Genomic DNA, 26,348 nt, shown 5'->3' with positions numbered 1-26,348 from the left:
GAATTAATTGAATCAGATATGAAGAAAGCAGAAAATTTTCAGAAATTTTTAATTCAAGAAAGAAAAAAAACTAGAAAAATATCCTCGGTGTAATCAAAATGTAATTGATAATTTGACAGAATACATAAATCAAACCGTTAATTATTACCATCAAGATTTAATTGATGAGTATTTCGAATTGTTCGTGAATAAAGTCAAAAACATTTGTCCGAAAGATAAAGATTATTCTAAAACAATTGAAAGCGTATATTTAAATAAAAAACGGTAAGCGAGCGATGCAAATTCTTGATAAATTTTCGCAAAGATTAATTAATGCTTTAACTACAATAACTCTTTCGGTCAAGAATAATAAAACTTCTGAATTTATGTTAATTGAAACAACATTTAAGAATAAATTTAATAGATTAATTGATATTATGTATCTGTTTATATCGAATTTCATCAAAAAAACAAATAAATATTATTCCTGACGCTCATGCGATGTCAAATTCAAAACTTGTGAAAACTTATGCTGAAACTTTAATGTTTCGTTTGAATGAATCATTGACTGATACACTTCCTGAACTTTTGAATGAAGAATTTACAGAAAGAGTTAATTATCTAAAAGAAGATTTAATAGCAACTAAATCATTTGCCGGTGCATTAAATTATTATAATATACAAAAATCTACCGATCCTTTAGTTGAGGAAGTAGATGAAGATGTAGAGAGTGAATCAATAATTGTAATTCAAGATTCAAAACCAACTTTTGAGAATTTCTTAAAAACTATTCCGAATGAAGAAATAGAAGTTTTCGAACTATGCTCAATGTTCAATAATTATTTCAACACTAACGTTTCAACCAGAAGCTTTTCAATGATGAATAACACCAAAAAATATTTTGATAAAAGATCGATTTTAAGAAAAGGAAAAAGAACCACATATTACACAAAGAAACAGTAAAATGCAAGCTTTATTTTTCATCAGCTCCAGTAAACATGCAATATTCACGTCAAATCACTAAAATGGAGAAACTCATTCAGCTTTTCCGAATTTCCTTTAGCTAGTTTCTTTTTTAGTTAGTTAGTTAGTTAGTTAGTTTGTCGTGTTAAAAAATAATGAAAACACAACTTTCCACATAGCATTACGACAACTCATCCGTTATCATCATCAGCTCCAGTAAACATGCAATATTCACGTCAAATCACTAAAATGGAGAAACTCATTCAGCTTTTCCGAATTTCCTTTAGCTAATAACTTTTTTAGTTAGTTAGTTAGTTAGTTAGTTAGTTTGTCATGCCTCACACATTTTAAATATAAATGTCATCATGAATTTAAATATATTTAATTACTTTCAATCAAAACCAACCGATTTATGAAAATCAATCGCGTTTACACCGTTCATCCTTTAGTTTATGTAGCGCGAGTGGGAGCGAGTGCGTAGCACGAAGCTCACATAGCGCTGTGTGTGTGTGTGTGCCAAATTAACTTTATGTGTAAGAAATTTGATTTTGATAAGATTTGAATTAAAAAAGCGATTTCATGGCGAAAACGATTATCTAATATTTTGTCGGTCAAAATATATATCAATTTGAATCAAATGCAAGCAAAACTTCGGTTTTCAATGTATAACGATCGAAACCGGCCTTCAGGATGGTGGATGGGGTGCCCTAATGTGGCATTTCTATTTTACCTCAAATTTCCTATCATTCACACAATTTATTGAATTACTTGAATCAATTTTGTTTTCAATATGCGATAAATTTTCAATTGCTTATTTTTTGGAAGTATTTTTAATTCACTTTCTCAATGGAACCCAAACAAGAAGTAACGCTTCCAACAAGGATGCTCCGCGACCTTAAAGTCTCAGCTATTGGCTATGGTGCAATGGGTTTATCTCATGGATATGGTGATGCTACTCCACACGATCAAGCAATCCATTTGATTCATGAGGCATACAGACAAGGTTGCACATTTTTCGATACAGCTGAAGTATACGCTATGGGAGAAAACGAAAAAATTGTTGGCGAGGCTCTTGAACCAATCCGTGACAAGATTATTCTTGCATCTAAATTTACTCTTTTCAAACCAGTAGAAGAGCCTGGTCGTGAAGCACTTCTCAAAGAGATCACCAAACATCTTGATGGCTCTCTTCAACGTCTTCGTACAACATATCTTGATCTATATTATTGGCATCGCGCTACAAACGCAGAGATTGAAGATGTTGCATGGGCTATGGGCGAACTCATTAAAACTGGAAAGATTCGTGGATGGGGAATGTCACAAGTTGATGCTGATCAAATCCGTCGCGCACATGCTATAACACCACTTACAGCCATCCAAAGTGAATTTTCCATCATGGAGCGTATGTACGAGAAAGAAGTCATACCAACATGTAAAGAATTAAGAATTGGATTTGTTCCATTTTCACCACTTGCTTCAGGATTCCTTAGCGGAAAGTATACAACAGAATCCAAATTTACTGGTGATGATGTTAGACGTGTTATTACTCGTTTCTCACAAGAAAATATTGTGAAGAATCAGCAATTACTTGACTATCTTAAAGAAGTTGCTGCTGCAAAACATTCAACACCAGCACAGATATCATTAGCATGGATTATGTGCAAAGGTGATTTTATTGTATCTATTCCTGGAATGAGAACAGATGAACGAATTAAAGAAAATTTGGGCGCAACATTTGTTACATTGACTAAGGAAGAATACGAAAACATTGAAGAAAGATTAAAGTCAATCCCAATCAGCGGCAATCGAACCGATGAAGATATTTCCAAGCTTAAGGACGTAAAGCTTGGTGAAGCTAAGTGAAAATAAAATTTATTTAAATCTTTTTTTATCCAATGTTTTAATTCAGCAATCAAAAAAACGTTTTCAACAGAAATGCCTCCATCGTAACACAGAAAGTTGTATCGTTCGGCGATAATAAAGAACCCTATGAAAAGTCATCATCATTTTGACTTTTTGATAGATTTACTCAATGATTGATTAACGGTCGTGAATTTCAGGGTTTATGGAGCAGACCTTCAATTGGACTGAACATATCGAAAAGACATATGAAGAAGAAGTAGACAACAAATGGGCTCCATTTCCTGAGCATTATGTAGAAACTAAGAAAAGGAGCAATATTAATATTCCTCAAATTTCAATAAATTCACCATCAGTTCAAGTAATTGTTAAATTGTCAGATAACTTAGAAGAGCATCAACATGATAGTATTAATAATGAAACTATTCTTCCAGAAGTTATTTGTTGGAATGATATTTCATCTCTTTCACTTAAAATGGCAATGAAAAGCGTTAGATCTGGTATCCTAGATGAATACAAACATATTTCAGAAGATTTAACAATAACATATCAATCAGTTTCAAAAAATAATCATCAACCAATCCGTGTTGAAGGGAATCCAACAATTTTATTCTACCATGTATTGGATCCCACAGCACGCGAAAAGCAAGTACATTTAACACCTCCACCCATGGTTCGGAATAATTCTTTAACATCGTCATTTAGTTGTAGTGCACTTAATCAAATTGCTAATGATCATACACTCTCTGATACGCTTGAAATCGAAACTCCTATACAGTTTGATTCTAAAGCGCTTCTTAACCTCACAAAGTCAATATCACATCAAAAGACGATATTCATTTTTGACTGTTCATTTTCAAACAAGTCGCTTGAGACCGTTAAGGAATCCAAGGGACCTTTTATAGCATTTGGTACTTCGTCAAATACTATAAATTATTATCCAACATTACCATGTGATTTATTAACATCATGTTTATTAACACCATGTAAATTAGCACTTCTTCGACAATCACAAAAATATAAAGATTTTCGAGCAGGATTATTATCTGAGATAGATATTCAATCATTAATTGATATAATTAATGATTCACCTAATTCAAATAATATTCTTGAAGTACTTGATAAAGCACTTGAAAGTATAGCTGATCGAATAATATTTCTGAGTTTAACAAATACGAATGAAACATTATTTTATGAGTTATTTAGAAGTGATGTAATTACTTCAAAACTTTTTTATAATTTTTTGTTTTCACAACGTGTATTAAAATCTATTTCATTGACACCTAAATCATATCCTAAACTTCCCGATGTATCGAATCATCCATTATGGGATTCATTTGATTTAGAATTAGATCGAGCGTTATATTCTATAAAGAACTTATTTAAGCCGAATCCAAATATTCGACAACTTTATACACTTGATAATTTATTAGAGAATAGTTTAAATAAACTTGAGACATGGCTTTTATATCCTATTGAAGGAAGGCCAATACCAAATGAATTATCATTTTTACCACATTTATTAACAAGTGAAAAATTCTTTCCTCGAACAATAATATTTTGTTCTAAGTTCATCAATATTTCAGAAGAAACTCGACAACATTTTTTATCAACAAGATCATTTCCTATATTAACGACATTATTAAAAAACCTTAAAAATTATGAACCTGAAATAATTGCTGCTTATTCATATGTTATAGGAGATTCTATTTTATATTCGAATGAATTAATAAAATATTTTTCGAATAAACCAAAATTTTGGTTAAAATCTATACATACAACAAATAAAAATCAATTAATATCAACATTAAGTTGTTTATTAATATTATTAAATTATTCAAAAGATATAATAAATTTATATCTTAAAAGTGATTTAATTAAAGAATTAAAGAAATTAGAAACAAATGAATTTTATCAAGTTCGATGTTTAACGAATTTATTATTAGCACAATTAAATATACCAATTCAATTACAAGTTCAAGCAATACAAAATGAAAAATCTATGATATGTAGAGCCGCAATAATTTCACGAATTATTATAACTTATGAACAATTAACTAAAGATGATGAATTACTTTCATATGAATTATTTTATAATTTAATACTTTCTCTTGATGATTTAAGTCCTATAGTTAGAGAAGAATCAATTATAGGCATTAGTCATATATTAATGAAACAATCAAAAGAATTTATTCAAGCATTAGGTCAATATTTAATTGATGGAATTGAAGATAATATAATTTCACCGTTAATACCACTTTTAGGTAAATCTTTGAATTCGCTTTTATATGAACCTTCATTTAAACTTCAAAATGTATTTACTGAATTCTTTCAATTTTTAGCATTAAAATTGGAAGAAAAAGAAGATATAAAACCAATGAAATCTAATTTAATATTTAACTGTTTATCACAAATAGCATTTGAAAAATCAAAAAATGATTCATCAACATTTTTCGATCCAGATCCAATCTTTATACAAGGATTAATAGCTACTGGTATACCAGCGATATCACCATCAGGTTTATTATCTTGTAGTGATATTAAAGGCAATTTAATTATACAAAATTATTTATATGGACAAAAGAAGTATTCAATTTATAATTGTTTTGGCTCTAATAAAGATATTATTAAATATTCAACAAAATATTATGAAAATTTAATCGAAGAAAATTATGTACCAAAAATTTCATATTTATCATTTATTGATGATTCTAAAGTATTAGCAGTAAGTGAAAAATCACAAGTTGCGATTTTAGATTCACAAATATCAAACGATTGTTTAACATCATTTTGGATTAATAATCCAATATATTGTAATCATTCAATCATAGATTATAATATTCATACGCATAAATTATTATTTTCGACTGGAACTCAAAGTGTTGTAATTATTGATTTATATACGCAACAAAAGATTACGAACATGTTCATATCTTCAAACGTAGAAGCAAATTCTATACAATGGATTGAACCTTATTCTTCTTTGTTTTATGTTGCTCAAGATGATATCGCTTTGTTCGATATAAGAATGAAAAGACCAATTATTAATGTTAACGCTAATAATTTGAAATTTATTGGAGGTAATGTTTCGTCTCCTTTTCCTTTTTACTTAGTAATGGGTGAAAATGACGGATACGTCTCCATCTTCGATATTAGAATGATGAAAATAATTTCCGATTTTAATTGTGGTAAACAAATTCGTCAATTCGACGTTCACCCACAATTACCTTTCGGTTTGGCTTTAACTGATCAAAATTTGATTTCTTTGGATTACGAAGAAGGTAAATTTGAGGCCGAAATTCAAGGAACAAATTACTTTCCAAACTCATTCGCTTTACATAGGAGTGAACCAAAATGCGCTTTAAGAATTGGTAATAAAATTACAACATTTGATATATTATATTGATAGATTAATAATTAAACTTCTTTCTAAAACATATCGGAGCTTTTGGAATTTAATAAAAATGTTTATTATATAAATAATTTTGTTTTGATTCTTTCTGCTTAGCGCTCGAAAGCAAAAAAAATTATAATCATTATTAGACAATTAATTTCTTTTGTAATAAATAGAACTAATTCTATAAAATGAGAACGATATCACATCCTAAAAGTTCTTCAAGTAATGATATATACCATTGAGTTTGCAACAACAAAAATTTAAACTTCTGATTTCAACAGAACAAACATAGTTAAAATAATTGAATAGTTTACTATTAACAAAATTCTATACTTTACATCATATTCATTCGTTTTCTTGGTGTGTCGTTTCCAAGGTTTTAATATAGCCCTTTTCTGTAGCAGACATCTTTGATGATTCTTCGATCTTTTGCCATGGTAAGAATTCTGGGTTAAGAGTATTTCTTTCTCCATATGAAATATCAAAGCTTGCAGTTATTTCTTGGGATGGGATGGAAACAAAGTTGCTTCTATCAAGTGGCTTTGCGAGTTCGCATTTAAGGTTTGTGTTTGGAACCATTTTAACATTCGAAAGTTTGGAAAGTTCTTTCTTAATGTTTTCTTGGTCCCTTTCACGGCATCGCGTGAGCTCTTCTTTGAGATTGTTTTCGCGATTTTCTTCTGCTTGATTTTCTGCATCTCCTGGGAAATATACTTTATATAAAAGATCAGGGAATGGTGGAAAGTATGTAGGGATATGACAACGATCATGACCGTTGCGTGGTGAATTAGCAGCATATTGAATTGTGGTATTTGACCGAAATGGAATACTTGGAGGATGCTGATTTTGATATTGAGCTTGTGTTTTGGTTATTTGGTCCTTGTAGAAGGTTGTTACATTTGATATCGGGTAGGGTGTAACAAGGTATTCAAATTTCGGAAATGAAGGTTCTTCTTCATTTAGGAAACTGACAATTTTTTGGTACGGATTAGTAATTCCATTTTTAGATAAAGAATACAATACATCATAAATATTTGATTCCGTGCGACCTGAGTTCAACGTCATTTGTGCTGCAGATGAGGAGATTTTTTGGATGAAGCGAATGACTGCTCCAACCAAAACATCCATTGCAGAAGAAGAAATCGTTTTCATACCCATGTGGTAAGCTAATTGGGCTATCATAGATTGTATGACAGTTTGAGTAAACTCATCAGACATTTCCTGAAAATTTATAATTCAAACAAACTCTCTGAATATTTTATTATAAAACCCCTTATCAATAAACGGTCGCTATGTCATGAAAGCATAACTCAATACAGTACTTATTTCTGATCGAACCAAGTTCTAATAGATTATCTATGTTCAATGTTAGGAAAGTAGTATCATAAGAACGTACAATAATGATAATCAGTTAAAATAATGTATTCAATGAATTTTTCCAACAAAAAAGTATCAATAGTTTTAGTTTATAATTTATTATCATTTACATTGTCGCCATCTTCTGGAATACTCCAAATCTTATAAAATTGCTTGGTGCGACCCATTCCAACTGTTTCATATCCATTCTTTTGGTAAAATCTTGAACGGATATCATCGTATGCACTTCCTGGAGGTGGTTGATTCAAATCAACAGATACCATTCCATGATTCTTTGCATACTTTTCAACATGTGAAAGTAATTTCTTACCTGCACCTGTTTTCCTTGCAGCGTCATCAACAAAAAGATCTTGAAGAACACAAACTTCACCACCACGATGAAGTTCGTAGTTGAATGAGCATACACCTATTCCAACTGGATTCCCATTATCTTCTGCAACAAATGCAATTGATTTTTTATCATTCATTATGCTATCCCAACACTTATTTATGTTTTTAATCTCTGGTAAAACTTTAAATCCTTCTGCAAGCTTTGTCAATTTCCTAACGCAAAGGGTAGCAAATTCACCATCACTAGGGCGTGCTTTGCGAATACTTAAATGACGAAGCATATATTTCTTCTTGCTAAAAATAAAATGGTCGGCATTTTGCAAGACCATTCAGCCAACTTTTTCTATAGTCAGCTTTTTTTAAATAAACCATTTTTATTTTGACATATTCTTTATATTTTTCATATATTACTTAAATATATTTATTGCTATTTATTTAGATTTTAATTTTAATGTAAGCATAAAGTAAATTGCAAGTATTGAGCTTGAAATCAATTTTTGAAAAAAAAAGTAAATGATCACTTAACGTTTTTTCAGTGCTTTGAAATTTGTGTGGTGATGTAATTAAACCTCCAGTTTTCAAAAGGCTGGTTATGACGATTCAATCCAAAGTATTGGTTTGACAGGCCATGCTACGATAGGTACTCAAATTTGTTTGCCCTCATTTTGTGCACAATTAATTTTTTTCATGTGACATGTCGTCAATGCACCAAGAAGGAGGAGCAGACCCCCTTGAACTAAGTCAACTAACAAAAAATATTAACACAAACAATGATATAAAAAAGTGGATTGAATCTCCAGCATATAATTATATATTTTCGGTCTTGTGTTCGATTAATGATTCTGTAAAATCTAAACCAAGAAGTACACCACATCCAGTAAGCCCTGTAATTAAAGGGATACTTAATGCAATTCAAAGGTGTTATAAGATTCTTGATGAAGTTCCACCTCTTAATCAACCAATGAGATTTGGAAATCGTGCTTTCAGAACATTTTTAACAAAAATATACGAAAACAGAGCTGAAATTCTAAGTGATGTTACAGGCAATCCTGAATCACATGAATATTTTGTTCAATCTTTTGGTAGTTGGACAAGAATAGATTATGGAACAGGTCATGAATTCAATTTCCTTGCTTTTATTACTTCCTTAGCTGTTTTAAAACTTATAACACCAGAAGATGGCCCTGCTCTTGTTTTTGATGTATTTTGGTCATATTGGGATCTCATCGTTAAAGTTCAAAAAACGTATAATCAAGAGCCAGCAGGTTCGCATGGTTCATGGGGTGTTGATGACTATGTTGCTCTTCCTTTTGTTTTCGGATCTGCTCAACTTATTGATCATTCCGAAGTAACACCAGCAAATGTTATTGATCCAATAGTTGCAAAAGCCCATGCAGATGAATTTATCTACTGTAAGTGGATTGATTACATCTATCACGTGAAAAAAGGTAATTTTGCAGAACATTCAAGAACATTATGTTCCATTAGAAATCTTCCGCACTTTGTAAAATTGAACGGAGGAATGATTAAAATGTATAAAGGAGAAGTTATGGACAAGTTTTTGGTTGTTCAACATTTTAGATTCGGTAAACTTCTATCATGGGAAAAAATTCCTGAAAATGAAGAACAAAATAAATAAATTTTTTGATACTTTTTTATAATGTTTATGAAAGTTCTCCGCATAATTATGGCATTATATACTCTTTACCGAATAAAGTAACATATAAATTGAAATAATTTTTATTACGAAAAGAAATTTTAACATAATTTAGTTGAGCATAAAGTTAATCATTATGAAATTTTATGTGATAAAGCGTAATATTCTTGTTCATTCTTTAGATACTTTTTCAATATGAAGATCATCAACCTACCAGGTGTAAAACATAAATCCATAAACCAAACATCATTAAATTATATATATATTTAGTAAGTGGAGTTATTTTGTAATGATATTCTATAGAATTTATTTCTGGCGTATCACACTCGGATTTCTTATAAATTTATAATGCTGATCACCTCGGATGCAATTCGTACAAATAAATTCACGTTAAAAATAATTTTCACAAAAGATATTAAATTTTTATACATAAACTATATGAACCGCTACTCGAAATTAACATAAACTTCTTTATCGTTCTTCTTTACACCAGTAATCTTTTCTTCTTGTTGTAGTCCGTCCAATTCTGGCATTGACATTTCGACTATTTTTTCACGCGCAATATTTTTTAGTTTATGCCAACGGATACATAACAATATAATTGTCAATCCAACACCCGCAACGCAGCCGATTACTATTGCGGCTATTTCAATTGGCGTTAAATATTTCTTTAATAACTTATTTAATGGCTTAGCTAACACATAGATAAGTTCCTTTAAAGAATCATCGATTAGAAAATCAAATCCATCTTCATTATATGAAATAATTGTAATTGTAACTCCATAAGGTAAATGAATATTACCTCCTTCACCATCGACAATCTTTAGTGTTGATGATGTCGGTCGATTTGTTTCGAAAGTGAAGCTCATGTTTTCGGACAAATAAATTCTCTTAATTACTTCATCGGATGAAACAAGTTCAATGTAATCATCATAGAATATGATTGATGCAATTGGCGTATTCGCATCTGTTATATTAACATTATCTTGCATCAGTGAACTTGTATAAGATTCAAAATCAATAAAAAGTTGATTTGCATCTAAAATATAATCATTTGTAATCAATGTAACATTTGTTAAGTTTAAATATTCGAAATGAATTGTGTTTTCATCATTATTTGCTTCGTTTGTTTGTGTAACAGAATATGTTCCAGCAAACTCAATGTTTAAGTTCGAAGCAACTAAATTCGCCCAAACTTGATTCAAGTCAACGCCTAAAGAAGCAAGTTCGCTCCATCCAGTGAATTTAACAGTATGACGACGTCCATTTGTATTAAGTAATTGAATGTCATATCTATAATTACCGAGTAACATACCGCAATCGATTGTTATTGATTGATCTACGTAAATAGTTCTTCTATCTAAATAATGTATTAGGCCAAATAAAGCATTTTCATTGGAATATATATTTTGAGAATTACATATTGAAGAATTTGAACATTTATTATATGGACATATACAAATAGGACCATTTCCAGGCATTTGTAATGTATGTAATTTAAATGAAGTTTTATCTCTGTAGTTATTAAGTAACATTACATAATTATCTTTGGATGTATCGATTATCATAAATTTATTATTATCATTAATATTAAATATATAATAAGGATTTGGTACATTAAATATGGTAGATGCATGTAATGGTAAATAATCATCTTTCGTTTTCATTATATAAAGTTCCGAAAACATATTATAATGATCATTCGATATTGAAGCTAAAATTAATTTAGAAAATTGTCTTTGTATTGGTATTTTATAATATATAAATTCATTTGGTTCAATATCAATTGAATTAGTTGTATAATCAGAGATTGTTTTATATTGTATATTACAAAGTTGTCCAACATAATTCGAATTACATTTTAATTTTCCATTTTCACATATTCCATTTTTTGATGGTATACATTCGATAGTATTTTTCATTTCAATATACATTGGATTTAACTCAACGTCATCTTGTGTAAATGGTCCAACTACTGTAACAACATAAGGTATTGAATAACCTTCTAATATTTCGACATTACTTATTACATGTATTTCATATTCTCCAATTTCTAATTCATTTATTGGTATAATAACTTTCTCATTTAATGATAAATGTTCTGTATCTTGAGTACGTCCATTACCAATATAAATTTTCTTTGTTGGTGAAACAACTATTAAATCTAAATCAAAATATATTGGTATAGCTGATACTGTATTAAGTGGTGGATCATGTGAACACATTACAATTCGTAATGAAACATTTTTGTTATTAATATTAATTTTCCCAATATGATGTAAATTACCTTTAACAAAATGCATTAAGTTACTAAACCTTAATCCAAAATTACTTTCATTAAATGGTAATACTGTTGATATATCAACTAATCCATGTCCATAATAACAATCTGGTTTTAAACTTCCATCAAGTTTAGAAGCGGATGCAATTATTAATGATTTTAATAAAAGTGAATTTACATTAATCTTTTCATTTAAATAATATTTATCTTCTAAATATTGCGAAATAAGTGTAGCTACACCTGCAACATTTGGTGTAGCAAATGATGTACCATCTACAATTATTAAATCATCTTCATAATTATTATTATTTGATCCATGATCTTTATCAATATATGTTTTAGAATTAGCTGTTATGATACATGAACCAGGTCCAACTACATCAGGTTTTAATATTCCTTTACGTGAAGGACCTACTGATGAATAACTAATTCTCTTAAGACTTGAAATAGGTTTCTTAACCATCAAATCATATTTAATATGAATTTGAATATATTTTCCAACCATTTTTTTAAGTGAATTAGAATAATATGTAATTAAATTAACACCATTAAAATATTTGTTTATCATTTCATAACGTTCACTAGAAATATCTAATACATAAAATACTGAAATTTCATAATTTTCTGCTTGTTCATTAATTTTTAAAATAATATATTCGATGGAATACTTTTGAAATATCTCTTCATTTAAATATAGAATTTTAAGTGTACCTTTAGGTAAACTAAAGTCATCTATATCAGATAAATATCGCGCTTCTGAAAACGCAATTAAAAGATCAGGTAATTCAAGTGATGTTATATAAATTTCGACATTACTAGTTCCATCACTAATAAAAATATGATAATTTTGATAATCATATATCCGTTCGATTGATCCGACAGAAAGAATATTCTTTGCAGATGATGGAGAACCTATTGAATATTCTTTATTTGTATCACCATCATTTCCTGCTGAAAAAACATATAAACAATTCACGTCATTATAAAATAAACTATGATCATAGTTGTAATCTTGTTCTAGAGAAAACGTGGAATTAGAACTACTCCATGAGTTAGAGAATACGCGTACATTATTTGTTTGAAGAATTTCTGTTTGTTTGTTCATTTCTTGATAATATGGATTTGATGAATCAAATAAACTTCCAAGATACATAAGTTTAGCATCAGGTGCCATTCCATTATATGAACTAATCGAACTATTGGAATTATATGCACTACCTGTGAATACTGACGACGTACTTGTTCCATGTTCTCGCATTTGAATGTTTTGATATAATTCTGATTCGCTTTTATAACTATTGTAATAGAATAATATCTTTCGATGGTTTGACATTGTTTGATTAAATTTAAACTCAACTTTCGGATCATAAAACATGGTGTGATAATAATCTATGCTCGTATCAATGGTGGCAACAACTTGATTCTTGCCTGTGATACCTTTAGATGTGAGATATCGAGGTATTGTTGGATTACCATTCATGTCTTTTGTGATATTTTCTGTGTTTTTTTGTGTAAATCCAGGCGCAAGATTGTTCGATAATTTTGGAGGAGTGTACTTGCAAATTGATTCAACTTCAGGTATTTCAATTAAATATTTTATGGTTTCTTCGGGCTTAAATGCTTTGATTATCATGGAATTTTCAGTTTTGGTAATTATCTTGAAGAAATTAACAGATGGAGTGAATTGGTTAAAAATCCCTTGAACATATAACATATCACATTCCATAACACCAGAGTCAAGCAATTTATCTTCTGGTTGTAGGAGATGAATCATGGCATTATTATTATTTAAATAAGAAATTTGTGAATTTGTTAAAAAAAGTTTATACAAATTAAGATATACCATATACTTAACATCAAGATTAATGTTTTGCTTTTTCATTAAATTCATATTTGGAGTTTGTGGAAAATAAACATATGCCCAAGAATTTTGTGACGAAAGAGCTTTTCTTGTCTCATACTTAAAAACGATCTTTCTGCCTGTTATGGTTGAGAATTCATATAAGTCATTTGCAAAGCATAATGCAATAAGGCAAAAATACATTTTAGCAAGTCAATTTTTTTTTGTGAAAAAATTGGTCGTTTATGACGGTTATTTGCAATTAATTTTTTCAATGCAATTTATTTCTAATGACAAAAAAAAATGCCGAGAAATATAATGACACTTTTGTTATGAAAAATTGAGATGAACGATAGAATTTTTGAATCAGTTATTTTAGGAATTCTTATCGATCCATACAATATGCGCAAATGTATTAAAAAACACAATCCAATCGCCATCTTTAAACCCAACAAATTTCAAAAAATCGACAAAAAATGAACATCAGAAAATACACATTAATACATTATAATTTGGCTAAATATGTTAAAAAAATAGTTAAATGAAAATACGAATTTTATTATATGTGATTTACAGTACTATATTCTTCTTTTTGTCTAAAATATATCTCAATTGTATCTATATCTATAACATTCGTCGATGGATACATTGAATTTCGAAATGCAATTTGATCACATCCTGTTAAATGATAATATAATGATGCTGTTTCTAATTCATGATAATTAAATTGTCCTGAACATGTATATAAAACTGTATTTACTATAAAATATTTAGATGAAGATTTTAAATTATCAAACGGTCCCTGAACCTGATTAACGGTCTCTGGTATTTTAATCAAAAAATTGAATGCATAAAATACTCAAATTTTAATGTTTTTATCGTATATTCTGAATGCTCCATAATTTTTCATTTTAAATTATGAAGTACGGAATTTTAGGAACGGGCAGTGTGGCTTGTGCGATTGCCGGAAAGCTTATTGAGTTGGGGCATGAGGTAATGATGGGTTCACGCACAAGCAACAATCCTCAAGCATCAGCATGGGCAAAACAACATGGAGAACATGCTTCTCATGGCACATTTGCGGATGCGGCAAAGTTTGGGGAACGTGTTTTCCTTTGTGTAAGGGGCATTCATTCCATAGAGGTGCTTCAAGGTGTTGGTGAGGAACTATTGGCAGGAAAAATCCTTTTTGACCAGGCAAACCCTTATCTCCATCAGGATGGACAAGTAATGCTCGATCCAAGATGGAGTGGGAATACCAGTCTTGGAGAGGAAATCCAAAAACTTTTGCCGAACACAAAGGTGGTAAAGACGTTGAACTATCTCGGGTACAACATGATGACCTCTCCGCAAGAGTTACCGGAACAGATTACGGGATTCTATTGCGGCAATGACAAAGAGGCAAAGATTGCCGTGGAGCAATTGCTAAGGGATTTCGGTTGGCAAGATACGTTGGACTTGGGCAACATTTCCATGTCACGTTATACGGAGATGCTCGGCGCTTTCTGGCCTGCTGCCTATAACGCTCTTGGTCACATGACGTGGGGCTTCAAGCTCGTAAGATAACTAAATTAAACAAATATGATAAGCAATATGTTGAGAGTTGTAGGAAAAAATGGGCAACGACCAGATAAATTATGAAAAAGTGGTGAATTGAGAGATTTACACAAGCCGACAAACATTTTTCTCGTTTGATATTTTTACACATATCTCAATTTCTCTTTTTTCTTACAACTCTATAAGAGCCTTCAAAAAAGGCTCCAGCGATGAAATATATAGAAAGAGTTTATCCCCAGCGTTAAGAAAAGTCTCAGTGCCAGATTTATTGATTGGTTATACAGCTCATTATATAGAAAACTGCAGGTGATTTAAAAAATAAACTATTTTTATTCAAGCAAATATATAGGATACAAAAAAATATTTCATAATCAATTAGTACTATGTAAAATTTATTATCTCAATCATTTTTAAAAAATCACTTTAAAGTTACAGGTTTAAATGGAAATAAATGTAAATGATTTTATTTCACTGTAGCGCTTTTTGATCTCTTCTTTACATTTTATTTTACGCCAATTCATATGTAATAAATAATCGAAAAATTAATTACACTTTAATACAATAAAATTTGATCAAATAATTTAATGAAAATATGATTTTTATTATATGTGATTTGTTTTCCAAAACAAAAAATAGTTTAAAAACTTATGTATTAAAAAGTCTATGTCAGCAGGCGTTTTCACATAGCTGCTTGTTTTAAATATCTCTGAAAGTTTCCGCGATATTGCAGTTCTATATTCTTCTTTTAGTCTAAAATATATCTCAATTGTATCTATATCTATAACATTCGTCGATGGATACATTGAATTTCGAAATGTAATTTGATCACATCCTGTTAAATGATAATATAATGATGCTATTTCTAATTCTAAAATTCGTAATATGTTAATTTGTTTCGTATATTCATTGTTCCATTCAGCAGGCGCATTCGTTTTTGGCTTAATCATAAAACATCCAAAACCTCCACCTGATGTACAATACCAAAGATAATTAAATTGTCCTGATACAAAACTTGTCCCTACAACTATATCTCCTATAAAATAATTTAATGAAGATTTTAATTTCTTACAATTATTAAACGGTCCCTGAGCCAAATTAACGGTCTCCGGTATGTTAACGGTCTCCTTGTTCATAATAAATATATTTCCTTGTTCATCTCCACCTGATACAGATGTATCACCATATTTAGATATGGTTGATATCCTTCGTGGAAATCCTTCTTCTGCAATTATGTTAAATTGTTTTAATTCATTATTTAATTCAACTAATTTAACAGATCGTTTCTTATCACCGATAAAGAAATAATATTCATTATCAATATGATGAGAATAAAATATTTCTGACATTTCGTTTCCAACTTGATCAATTTGTACAACTAAACGAATTAATCTATTTGATGATTTAAAATCTAGAACACTTTCATCACTACATGCTATAATATGTGGAGTATTACCAATAACAACACAACAACATGCATTAATTGGTTGGCAATAATTTCCAATTATTGGCGTGTGAATTTGTGTTGATATTGAATTTATATTAAAAGTATAAAGTCTTAATATTGATTGATTATCTGGTGTCCTAGTCACAACAGATAAATATGCTTGAGGCGTCGGCTTATCGACTTGAGATGGATTTGACACATCAATCGATATAACGGTTTCGTTCTCAAAGTAGTCAATTCTTTTGAAATACTCATTCAAATTTCTTGCGTTATTTTTGATTGGATCCATAACATATAAAGCATTTGATGAAGCAATAATAATAAATCTCTCTCTATGCATAGGAGTAAAAGTGACTATTTCTGATTCCATTGGAAATACTGTATTAGAAAATTCATTGTTAATGTCTGAGAGGACGTTAACCGATAAATTTTGACCGGTTACCGATAAAAAGTGGCCATCAATGGGGGCTGGAGCAGCAAAAGAAACAGAAGTCATCGAAAGTGGGGAAATTAATGGAATTCCTTTGGGTGCATGAATAACACAAGGTCTAGAATTTAAAGCGAAGACGCATGGAGCATTCTTATAAAACATTTTTGATAAAAAACATGGACCACTTCCAATTTGTATACTTACGACCTTTTCAAGATGTCTTTGAGCTTGGTTAACATTCCCAATTACAATTGCACCATTTCCCAAACCGATACAAAGTAATGTTTCATTTAAGAATTCTAATGATACAACATTCCAAGGCATAAGCTCCGTCAGAACCTTTGTTCTTGCAGCTTGATCAAAAGACACCATTTGTATTAGTATGAATTGGTTTTTTTGATCTGTTCCTCCATAAGCTACCATTTCAGCATTACCATATAATGGATCAGATTTCGAAAGTGCCATTGTTGATATCGAAAATGCCTGTTCGAAAGACGTTTTATCTATATCATTACCATTACCTTTTTGTGTTTCAATTAAGAAAACGGTTCTATTTGAATAAGCGATTAAAATCTGTTTTGAGTTATGTGCGAATGCTACAGTTTGAGCGTTTTGTGCTTGTAATGTATATTCTTTATTTTTTGTTGATGAACAAAATATTATACTTTCAGGAGCTATTTGTATCACTGCTTGACTATTACTTTTAGTTTTTAATACAGCTATACCTAATGTTGTTGAGTTCTCTTTTAACTTTACTGCGTTTGACATTTGTATTTGTTTGCCTGTGATTTCGAGTAATCGTGTTGATGAATGATGAGAAATTGCAACGAAATGTCGTAACTCATATTCAAAAACATGAATCCCATAAATTGGATCACTAATTGTAGTCGTTGATATAGTTCCAACTGTTGATCCTTGTTTTAATAAAATTAAATTGTTGTTTGATGATGTAATAAAATATGGTGAAATATATCCAATTTGTGAACCATATTTTAACATTTTAATGCCATTACTTGTGGTGAATCGTGTGGAAACAGTGTGATCATTAATACTGCCAATACAATAACGACTTGGATATCTGATCAAAAAAAGTTCATCTGATAAATGATAAATATTGGTGGACTTGGGATGTGTTTCGATGGTGGTAAGGTCATAACAATCATTAAATTGTAGAAGTAAGCCACTGGAGGTCAAAAGAAGAATAATCGAATCTGTCATTAATGTATGATCAATAATGGTGTCCATTGTGTTGGGAAGATTAATAAAATCTCCATTGGGCATGACTAAGACACCTTTCCCGCAAAGAATAATTTCATTTTGAAATTCAAAAAAATGTGTGATTTCGAAATCGGATGATGTGTTAACATGAATAGGTGTTCCTGGATATTGGGTATAATGGATGATTTTAGAGTCGCCTTCAAGACGACATATAAAACCAGAAGACATGGGAAAACATTGATGACAACAATTTGTTGGCTTTTCTGTATACATAAATAATGGATCTTTCCCGCTGAAATCAATGGTTCCAATGCCCCCGCGTGATGAAGAAATAGTTAACATACAGTTTTTGAAAAAAATGTAATTTGATGAAATTAATAAAGATGGAAGATTAACTTGATAGCGTTTTAAAAATAAATTATCTTCCTCAGAGAAATGAAATTGAATAATGTCATTTTCACGTAATGCAAAAAAAGAATTTAATCCGTTAATTAATGGACCTGAACATATTGTCTTAATTTTTGAAAGCATTGTTTGCGAAAATCTTTTTTGTAATTTGTGTTTATTTCCAGGAAGTTCTTGTAATTGAAGGACTTGGAAACTTGTTGATAAATTAAATAATAATTGTGTTTTACTAGTATCTTCAGAATTGACCCAAACTCCACATAAAACATCCTTAATATTAAAAGGATGCCTTAATGTTCTGTGGAGAAAGAAGGAAGATTTCATCCAGAACGGTCTGGAATTTTGAAACGAAATATTTGACACAATAAAATTGAATTAAAATATTTTGTCATTTATCATGAAAAAAAAAGAAAAACTCGTTTTTTTTCCTTGTAATTTAAATTAATAAAAGTATCTCATACATTGTTGAAGAACAAATATTCATGCTTAAAAGTTTTGAGTTTGATTTGGTTAATATTATAATTGTACAAATTTATTGATTCTATATTTGCTTTTTGCATATTGATATGATCAAAAGATCAAAAGGCCTAATGGTTGCAATGAAAGAAAAAATATTATTTTTGTTCTTTCTTACTTTTTTCGATGAAGTATTGACAAACTAATGATGGATAAAGTTCAACTAGCTTATCTAGTGGGTAATTTATCATATCAGTTTCGTCATCATTGTTATATACGATTGCTTCATTTTTTTCAGAGTTGATTTCAGAAATTTTCCAAGGTGCTTGATTTACAGAATCCACATCTTCGTCAACAAAAGACTTAATAACGGAAAATTCACTTGGTCTTTCTACAACTTTTGGTGTTTCAGGAATTGTTTGTGATTCTTGTGTTTTGTTCATTTTTATATGTTCCCTCGAGAAGAATTCAAGTACTAATTCCCTGCAATTTAAGTTATGTCTTTCTTCCCAGTCAGGTGCATCATATCCCAACCATTTTACCAAAAATTCATGTTTTCCTCCTTTATACCTGTAGCCAATAATTTTTTCAACAGTATACTCTTCCTCCTCTTGAGTTTCATCATCTAAGAAATCTTCGTTCATTTTCTTCTTTTATCAAATTAAATCGAAATAAAATGCCAAATATATTTTCACACAAAAAGAAATGTCAACAAAAAAAAATTCTGGAAAATTGTTTATGCGGTAAGAGCAGATGCTGTTTGGGCATTGTACTTCCAGTTTGGTGCAATTATACGCCTTGCTTTGTAGTAACGAGCAAGACGATGGATACGTGATTCGATGAGAATAAGACGGTACTTACCATCAATGTCGTGGCTAGACCTTTCAAGGTGCTTACGAACGTTGACTGCTTTCTTGATTAAATAGTATAATTCTTCTGGAAGAGCTGGTGCTAAGCCATTAGCTTTAAGGATACGGAGAACCTTATTGCCTGTAACTGCACGAACTTGACCAACACCATGGCTATCACGAAGCTTTTCACCAATTTGTGATGGTCTGATTCCTTTCTTAGCATAGTCACAAATGAGTTGAACAACATTTTCTCCTGAAAGTTGGAGCCAATGTGGAGCTGTTCTGCGGTATGGAATTGTTGAACCTGAAATACCTTTTCCTGGAGAATGGAGACGACCCATTAAAACAAGAGGTCGACCAAAACCGCCAACTTTTGCCACTTTTTGTTGTGGGCTAAAGTTTCATAAATTGCAATACGAAATGCTCAGAAGATTTTCAATTTTTATTCTATGAGCTTGGACTCCCAACAACTGTTGCACGAGGGAATAAAAATTCGTATGAGAATTATCAAAAAGTGGGTCAGTATATACTGAATTTTATCCAATCCACTTTTTGAGAATTTTGAAGGGGGCACCCCATTACAAAAAGTCAGAGTATAAACATAACAAAAAGTCAATGATGTAAATGAATCAAAAAGTCCTCGAGGACGTTAATTTTTCATCTTCTAATAAATCAATTTCATAAATATTTTTATTTATTAATTCATCAAATATAAATGAAAATGATATTTTCATATATGATATACTGATGTACCCATTTTTGTATGAAGATTTCCACAAAAATTAAATAGACATTATCTTAATTAAAATTAATATTCATTAGAATATATGTATACATTATATATATTGAATAATTTGAAGTATTAATATAAATAGTTTCATCTAAGTAATGGTTTTATTTATTAAGTTACATTTTTAACGCTATAAATTCAGTGTTCATTCGATTATATTCATTAGACTAACATAATAAATAGCATTCATTGGTATATTCAGAATCTTTTCTAATACGATTTAATAATTTGAATTATGCCCATCTTTGGAAGCACACACTTGCAGTACACAACGTGAGATTTCAAGAGCTCGACAAACCGATACCACTTTTTGAGAATATTCTATCGGTAAATATTTTGGGGGTGCCCAAGAATTTTTATATTCTGTCAACAGAAAATTTTGATAAAGTAAACATCAGAAAATTGAGTCATTAACGTGTGATTAATATGACACTTATTGAATACATAGCCAGCATTCTCCTTGATGGAATCTACTCATGATCAACAAGAATTTGATGATATGCAATCAATCAGAGAAATTGTTTTTGGTTTTGATAAAGAAAACGTTGAAAATGCTGTTCAATTAACAATGAATTATTTTAATGTAAATTTTCAAAAATCATTTAATATTATTCTTTTTGAGTGCATTTATTCATCCTTCCTTTCACAAAGGAAAGACATTGATTTATATTTTCTTTATTTAAATCTAGTTGAAACCAAAGAAAATCAATTACTCAATGAAAATATCCAGATTTTCAAAATGTTTGGTCAATTCCTTCTTCCAGTTAGTGGAAATGAAGTCGATTATATCCTTTTTCGAATGATTGAAGAAGACTTAATTGAATCAACTTTTGTCTCAAACAGAAGTTCCAAATATTATATGCATTTAAAACAAGATCCATCAAAGAGTAAAAGTGCCCAAAATACCTTTTATGTACGGAAACACCATCCATTTTCCAGTGGATTATCTCGTGCTTTCACAAATGAAAAAAGAATTAATATTTTCGACCAACCTGAAGAAGAAGACCTTGAAAGAGATGACTTCAAACTTCATAAGCAATTAGCACACGAAGGGTTTAACCCATTAGAGATTGCAAAAGTAATTCGGAACGATGATATTGACGAACTCCAAGAAATTGCATCACATCCCAATTTTAATTCTAATGCAAAAATAAGCAAATCACAATACGAAAGGTATACTGAGCTTTGCAACAAAGATGTTACTCTCATTCAATATGCGGCGTTTTATGGATCAATTAAATGTTTCAAATTTTTAATGTTAAATTACGCTAAATTAAAAGGCGTTTTTGAATATGCAATTGCAGGTGGAAATATCGAAATATTTCATCACTGTATAGAGTTTTATCCAGAGAATTTAGAAAGAGCTTATGAAATTGCAATTAAGTATCATAGAAATGATATCTTCGTTTATCTTTGCGAAAATGAAAATGCAAATCAAGAAAATGATGGAACATTTAATGTTAATGGTACAAGTTTCGGCCTTCCTCAAAATGCAATACTCAAAAAGAAATCAGAAAATGCAAAAAAATTTGTAGATTTTGATCCGGCGTATAAGTTTGGAGATGGATTTAATCTTTATACTTCTGCACCATCAAAATCAACAGGACCTAAAGGTTTATCATTTAATATATTTCATGCTCCATCAAAATCAACAGGATTTAAATCTGGTTTTGGTTCAACAACTTCTGCACCATCAAATTCAACAGGATTTAAATCTAGTTTTGGATTGTCATCTAATACAACTTCTGCACCATCAAATTCAACAGGATTTAAATCTAGTTTTGGATTGTCATCTAATACAACTTCTGCACCATCAAATTCAACAGGATTTAAATCTAGTTTTGGATTGACATCTAATACAACTTCTGCACCATCAAATTCAACAGGATTTAAATCTAGTTTTGGATTGTCATCTAATACAACTTCTGCACCATCAAACTCAACAGGATTTAAATCTGGTTTTGGATTGTCATCTAATACAACTTCTGCACCATCAAACTCAACAGGATTTAAATCTGGTTTTGGATTGACATCTAATACAACTTCTGCACCATCAAACTCAACAGGATTTAAATCTGGTTTTGGATTGACATCTAATACAACTTCTGCACCATCAAACTCAACAGGATTTAAATCTGGTTTTGGATTGACATCTAATACAACTTCTGCACCATCAAACTCAACAGGATTTAAATCTGGTTTTGGATTGACATCTAATACAACTTCTGCACCATCAAACTCAACAGGATTTAAATCTGGTTTTGGATTGACATCTAATACAACTTCTGCACCATCAAACTCAACAGGATTTAAATCTGGTTTTGGATTGACATCTAATACAACTTCTGCACCATCAAACTCAACAGGATTTAAATCTGGTTTTGGATTGACATCTAATACAACTTCTGCACCATCAAATTCAACAGGATTTAAATCTGGTTTTGGATTGACATCTAATACAACTTCTGCACCATCAAACTCAACAGGATTTAAATCTGGTTTTGGATTGACATCTAATACAACTTCTGCACCATCAAATTCAACAGGATTTAAATCTGGTTTTGGATTGACATCTAATACAACTTCTGCACCATCAAAATCAACAGGATTTAAATCTGGTTTTGGATTGACATCTAATACAACTTCTGCACCATCAAACTCAACAGGATTTAAATCTAGTTTTGGATTGTCATCTAATACAACTTCTGCACCATCAAATTCAACAGGATTTAAATCTGGTTTTGGATTGTCATCTAATACAACTTCTGCACCATCAAACTCAACAGGATTTAAATCTAGTTTTGGATTGTCATCTAATACAACTTCTGCACCATCAAACTCAACAGGATTTAAATCTGGTTTTGGATTGACAACTTCTGCACCAAAAACCCCAACATTATTTTTATTTAACCCTCCCAATAGGAATAAGCGCCATGAAGATAATGATAATGGCGAATCACAAATTTCAGCCACAAAAGTTCTAGACCGTCTAGTTGTTGCATGCCTTCAATATTACAATTATGAAATTTACTTATATTTAGAAAAAGAGGAATATTTAAATTACAATGAAACGATTATCAAAATAGCAGCCGAAAATGGTAAACTATTTCTTGTTAAATATTTTCTTAAACGATATCAAAAAATTTCGAGCAAGTTATTATCATATTCAGTTGTATCTAATAATATTGAACTTATTTCATATGTTTTAACATTATCTGATATTGATTTCAATTCAACTTCTGAAAACAATTTTACGCCATTAATATATTGTTGTAATAACGGATATTATGAGACAATAAAATTATTACTTCAACAAAAATCCATTAATATTAATGCACGAAGTTCCAAAGAAGAAACAGCATTAACAATTGCATCAACTAAAGGTTATATTGATATAGTTAAATTACTTCTAGAACAAAAAGATATTAATATTAATGCAAATGGAAAAGAAAACCCATCAGCGCTCATATCTTCAATTGTGAATAAGCATGATGAAATTGCTAAATTACTTCTTAAACAAAAGAGTATTAATATTAATGCTAAAAATACATTAGGTCAAACAGCGTTATACTTAGCAAGTAAACAAAATAACATTGAACTAGTAAAATTGCTTTTAGATCATGACGAAATTGATATAAATCTTTCAGATAAACAAAATCGAACTCCATTAATGATTGCAACCAAAAAGAATAACATTGAAATAGTAAAATTACTTTTAGATCGTAAAGAAATTGATGTAAATCTTTCAGATATAAATGGAATGACTTTATTATCATATGCTCTTCAAGTAAAAAGTTCCGAATTTTCTAATAAAAAAACATCATATGGTTTCAATCATTGTTTCATTGCTAATTCTAGAAGAAATAAACGTAAAAGAAGTATTGAAATAGTTCAATTATTAATAAATCGAAAAGAAATTGATATAAATCAACCAAATAATAAAGTAGAAGCACCAATAATAATATCAATTCTCGAAAGAGATAATGAAATCATTAAATTGCTTTTAAGCAAAGAAGAAATCAATTTAAATGTTAAAGATAATAATGGAAATACTCCATTAATGTTATCAATTAGAAGCGACAATAATGAAATAACTAAATTAATATTGCAACGAAAAGATATTAGTATAAATAATCTAAGTAATGATAAAATGACGGCATTAACCTTAGCAATAGATAAAGGAAATCTTGAAATAGTTCAATTATTATTAGAACATGAAGATATTGACATCAACATGAGAGCGTTTGCGAATAATACGCCTTTAATATTTGCATGTAAAAAAGGTTTTGTTGGAATTGTCGAATTATTACTTCAACAAAAAGATATTAATATACATTTAAAAGATAACTTTGGTAATACTGCATTTATGGCGGCATGTTCTACACCTAATGTATTAATACTTGTTTTACTTTATTCATTTGATAATAATATTAATATCAATCAAAAGAATTGTAAAGGTAGAACGCCATTAATTATCGCAGCTAAAAAATCAGAAAGTGTTGATGTTATTCGATATTTACTTCAAATAAAAGATATCGATATTAGCATTAAAGATGATTATGGAAAAACAGCATTAAATTATGCATTATATGAACAAAATATTAATCCGGAAATTGCAATCGAATTAGTTAATAGAACAGGAAATGATTTTATTATCGATAGTGAATCAATTTCATTAATTTTTATTGAAGCTGTTAAATGTAATAAAATTAAATCTGTTGAAAATATTTTACATAATGAAAAAACTAAAAGTTATATTAATATAAATAAGAAAGATAAATATGGTAATACTGCATTAATTTATGCTGTTTATTATAAATATATTGATATCGTAAAGTTATTATTAAACGAAAATGATATCGATGTAAATATTAAAGATGACGAATATAAAATGAACGCTTTAATGTACGCGTGTTCAGTTAGTAACTTTGAAATTGTAAATTTAATTATTCAAAGTAATAAAAATATCGATTTAAACTCTAATAACATTAGTGGCTTAACAGCAATCGAAATAGCTGCGAATAGACGCAATGAGCAAATTGTGTTTTTGCTTCAAAAACAAAATGGAATTCAATATGATGAAAAAATGTTAAAATTCGCACAAGCACTTGAACATATACCTTTTATAAAGAATATCAAGGAAAATAATGAAAAACGTTTTTGGAAAATTGTGTATACTTTCTAATTAAAAAATATTTTTAACGTTTTTTTTATGTCGAAATAACCACAATTCTAACCGAATTTTACACATTGAAAAGTGAACTTTTCAACACTTGAGATTTACGATAGATAAAAAAACCGCTCATACAATGAAAGTGCACGTGAGGATTGACTCAACAGAGAACATAAGGATAAAAGACATCTATAAATGCGAGTCTATGTTCTTTAAATTACATTTAAACGATCCTGACGTTTTTAAAATAACAAGAAAATGCAAAGAAGATCCTATCAACTTTTCAAAAGATATTCTATCTATCCCATTTGGTGATGAAAATTATAATATCGAGAAAATA

The 26,348-nt window shown here is 29.8% G+C and overlaps 9 protein-coding genes across 9 annotated transcripts; 3 read left to right on the top strand and 6 right to left on the bottom strand.

Moving 5' to 3' along the window:
- Positions 1-1,788: 1,788 nt before the first annotated feature.
- On the top strand, positions 1,789-2,805 carry GO595_004044 (aldo/keto reductase; the record flags this gene model as incomplete). The annotated part of the gene is made up of 1 exon (XM_067917132.1): positions 1,789-2,805. The coding sequence occupies one exon, from the start codon at positions 1,789-1,791 to the stop codon at positions 2,803-2,805; it is 1,017 nt and encodes a 338-aa protein (XP_067775939.1).
- A 3,739-nt stretch (positions 2,806-6,544) lies between these two features.
- GO595_004043 (transcription initiation factor TFIID subunit 8) lies at positions 6,545-7,381 on the bottom strand (the record flags this gene model as incomplete). Its single annotated transcript, XM_067917131.1, has 1 exon — positions 6,545-7,381. One exon carries the CDS (start codon positions 7,379-7,381, stop codon positions 6,545-6,547), a length of 837 nt encoding a protein of 278 aa, XP_067775938.1.
- A 284-nt stretch (positions 7,382-7,665) lies between these two features.
- GO595_004042 (acetyltransferase, GNAT family protein) lies at positions 7,666-8,235 on the bottom strand (the record flags this gene model as incomplete). The annotated part of the gene is made up of 1 exon (XM_067917130.1): positions 7,666-8,235. One exon carries the CDS (start codon positions 8,233-8,235, stop codon positions 7,666-7,668), a length of 570 nt encoding a protein of 189 aa, XP_067775937.1.
- Positions 8,236-8,867: 632 nt separating this feature from the next.
- GO595_004041 (Serine/threonine-protein phosphatase 2A activator) lies at positions 8,868-9,545 on the top strand (the record flags this gene model as incomplete). Its single annotated transcript, XM_067917129.1, has 1 exon — positions 8,868-9,545. One exon carries the CDS (start codon positions 8,868-8,870, stop codon positions 9,543-9,545), a length of 678 nt encoding a protein of 225 aa, XP_067775936.1.
- Positions 9,546-10,009: 464 nt separating this feature from the next.
- On the bottom strand, positions 10,010-10,876 carry GO595_004040 (uncharacterized protein; the record flags this gene model as incomplete). Its single annotated transcript, XM_067917128.1, has 1 exon — positions 10,010-10,876. One exon carries the CDS (start codon positions 10,874-10,876, stop codon positions 10,010-10,012), a length of 867 nt encoding a protein of 288 aa, XP_067775935.1.
- Positions 10,877-14,602: 3,726 nt separating this feature from the next.
- GO595_004039 (NADP oxidoreductase) lies at positions 14,603-15,250 on the top strand (the record flags this gene model as incomplete). Its single annotated transcript, XM_067917127.1, has 1 exon — positions 14,603-15,250. One exon carries the CDS (start codon positions 14,603-14,605, stop codon positions 15,248-15,250), a length of 648 nt encoding a protein of 215 aa, XP_067775934.1.
- Positions 15,251-16,315: 1,065 nt separating this feature from the next.
- GO595_004038 (splicing factor 3B subunit 3) lies at positions 16,316-18,675 on the bottom strand (the record flags this gene model as incomplete). The annotated part of the gene is made up of 2 exons (XM_067917126.1): positions 16,316-16,326; positions 16,404-18,675. The coding sequence occupies 2 exons, from the start codon at positions 18,673-18,675 to the stop codon at positions 16,316-16,318; spliced, it is 2,283 nt and encodes a 760-aa protein (XP_067775933.1).
- A 1,255-nt stretch (positions 18,676-19,930) lies between these two features.
- Positions 19,931-20,386, bottom strand: GO595_004037 (40S ribosomal protein S13; the record flags this gene model as incomplete). Its single annotated transcript, XM_067917125.1, has 1 exon — positions 19,931-20,386. The coding sequence occupies one exon, from the start codon at positions 20,384-20,386 to the stop codon at positions 19,931-19,933; it is 456 nt and encodes a 151-aa protein (XP_067775932.1).
- Positions 20,387-22,467: 2,081 nt separating this feature from the next.
- On the bottom strand, positions 22,468-23,837 carry GO595_004036 (choice-of-anchor G family protein; the record flags this gene model as incomplete). The annotated part of the gene is made up of 2 exons (XM_067917124.1): positions 22,468-23,747; positions 23,822-23,837. 2 exons carry the CDS (start codon positions 23,835-23,837, stop codon positions 22,468-22,470), a joined length of 1,296 nt encoding a protein of 431 aa, XP_067775931.1.
- Between the last annotated feature and the right edge of the window lie 2,511 nt (positions 23,838-26,348).

The sequence above is a fragment of the Histomonas meleagridis genome (assembly GCF_020186115.1).
Source record: "Histomonas meleagridis strain 2922-C6/04-10x chromosome Unknown contig_24, whole genome shotgun sequence".
Taxonomy (NCBI): domain Eukaryota; phylum Parabasalia; order Tritrichomonadida; family Dientamoebidae; genus Histomonas; species Histomonas meleagridis.
The sequence above is the reverse complement of the archived record's forward strand: the minus strand, read 5'-3'. Positions and strand labels throughout refer to the sequence as shown.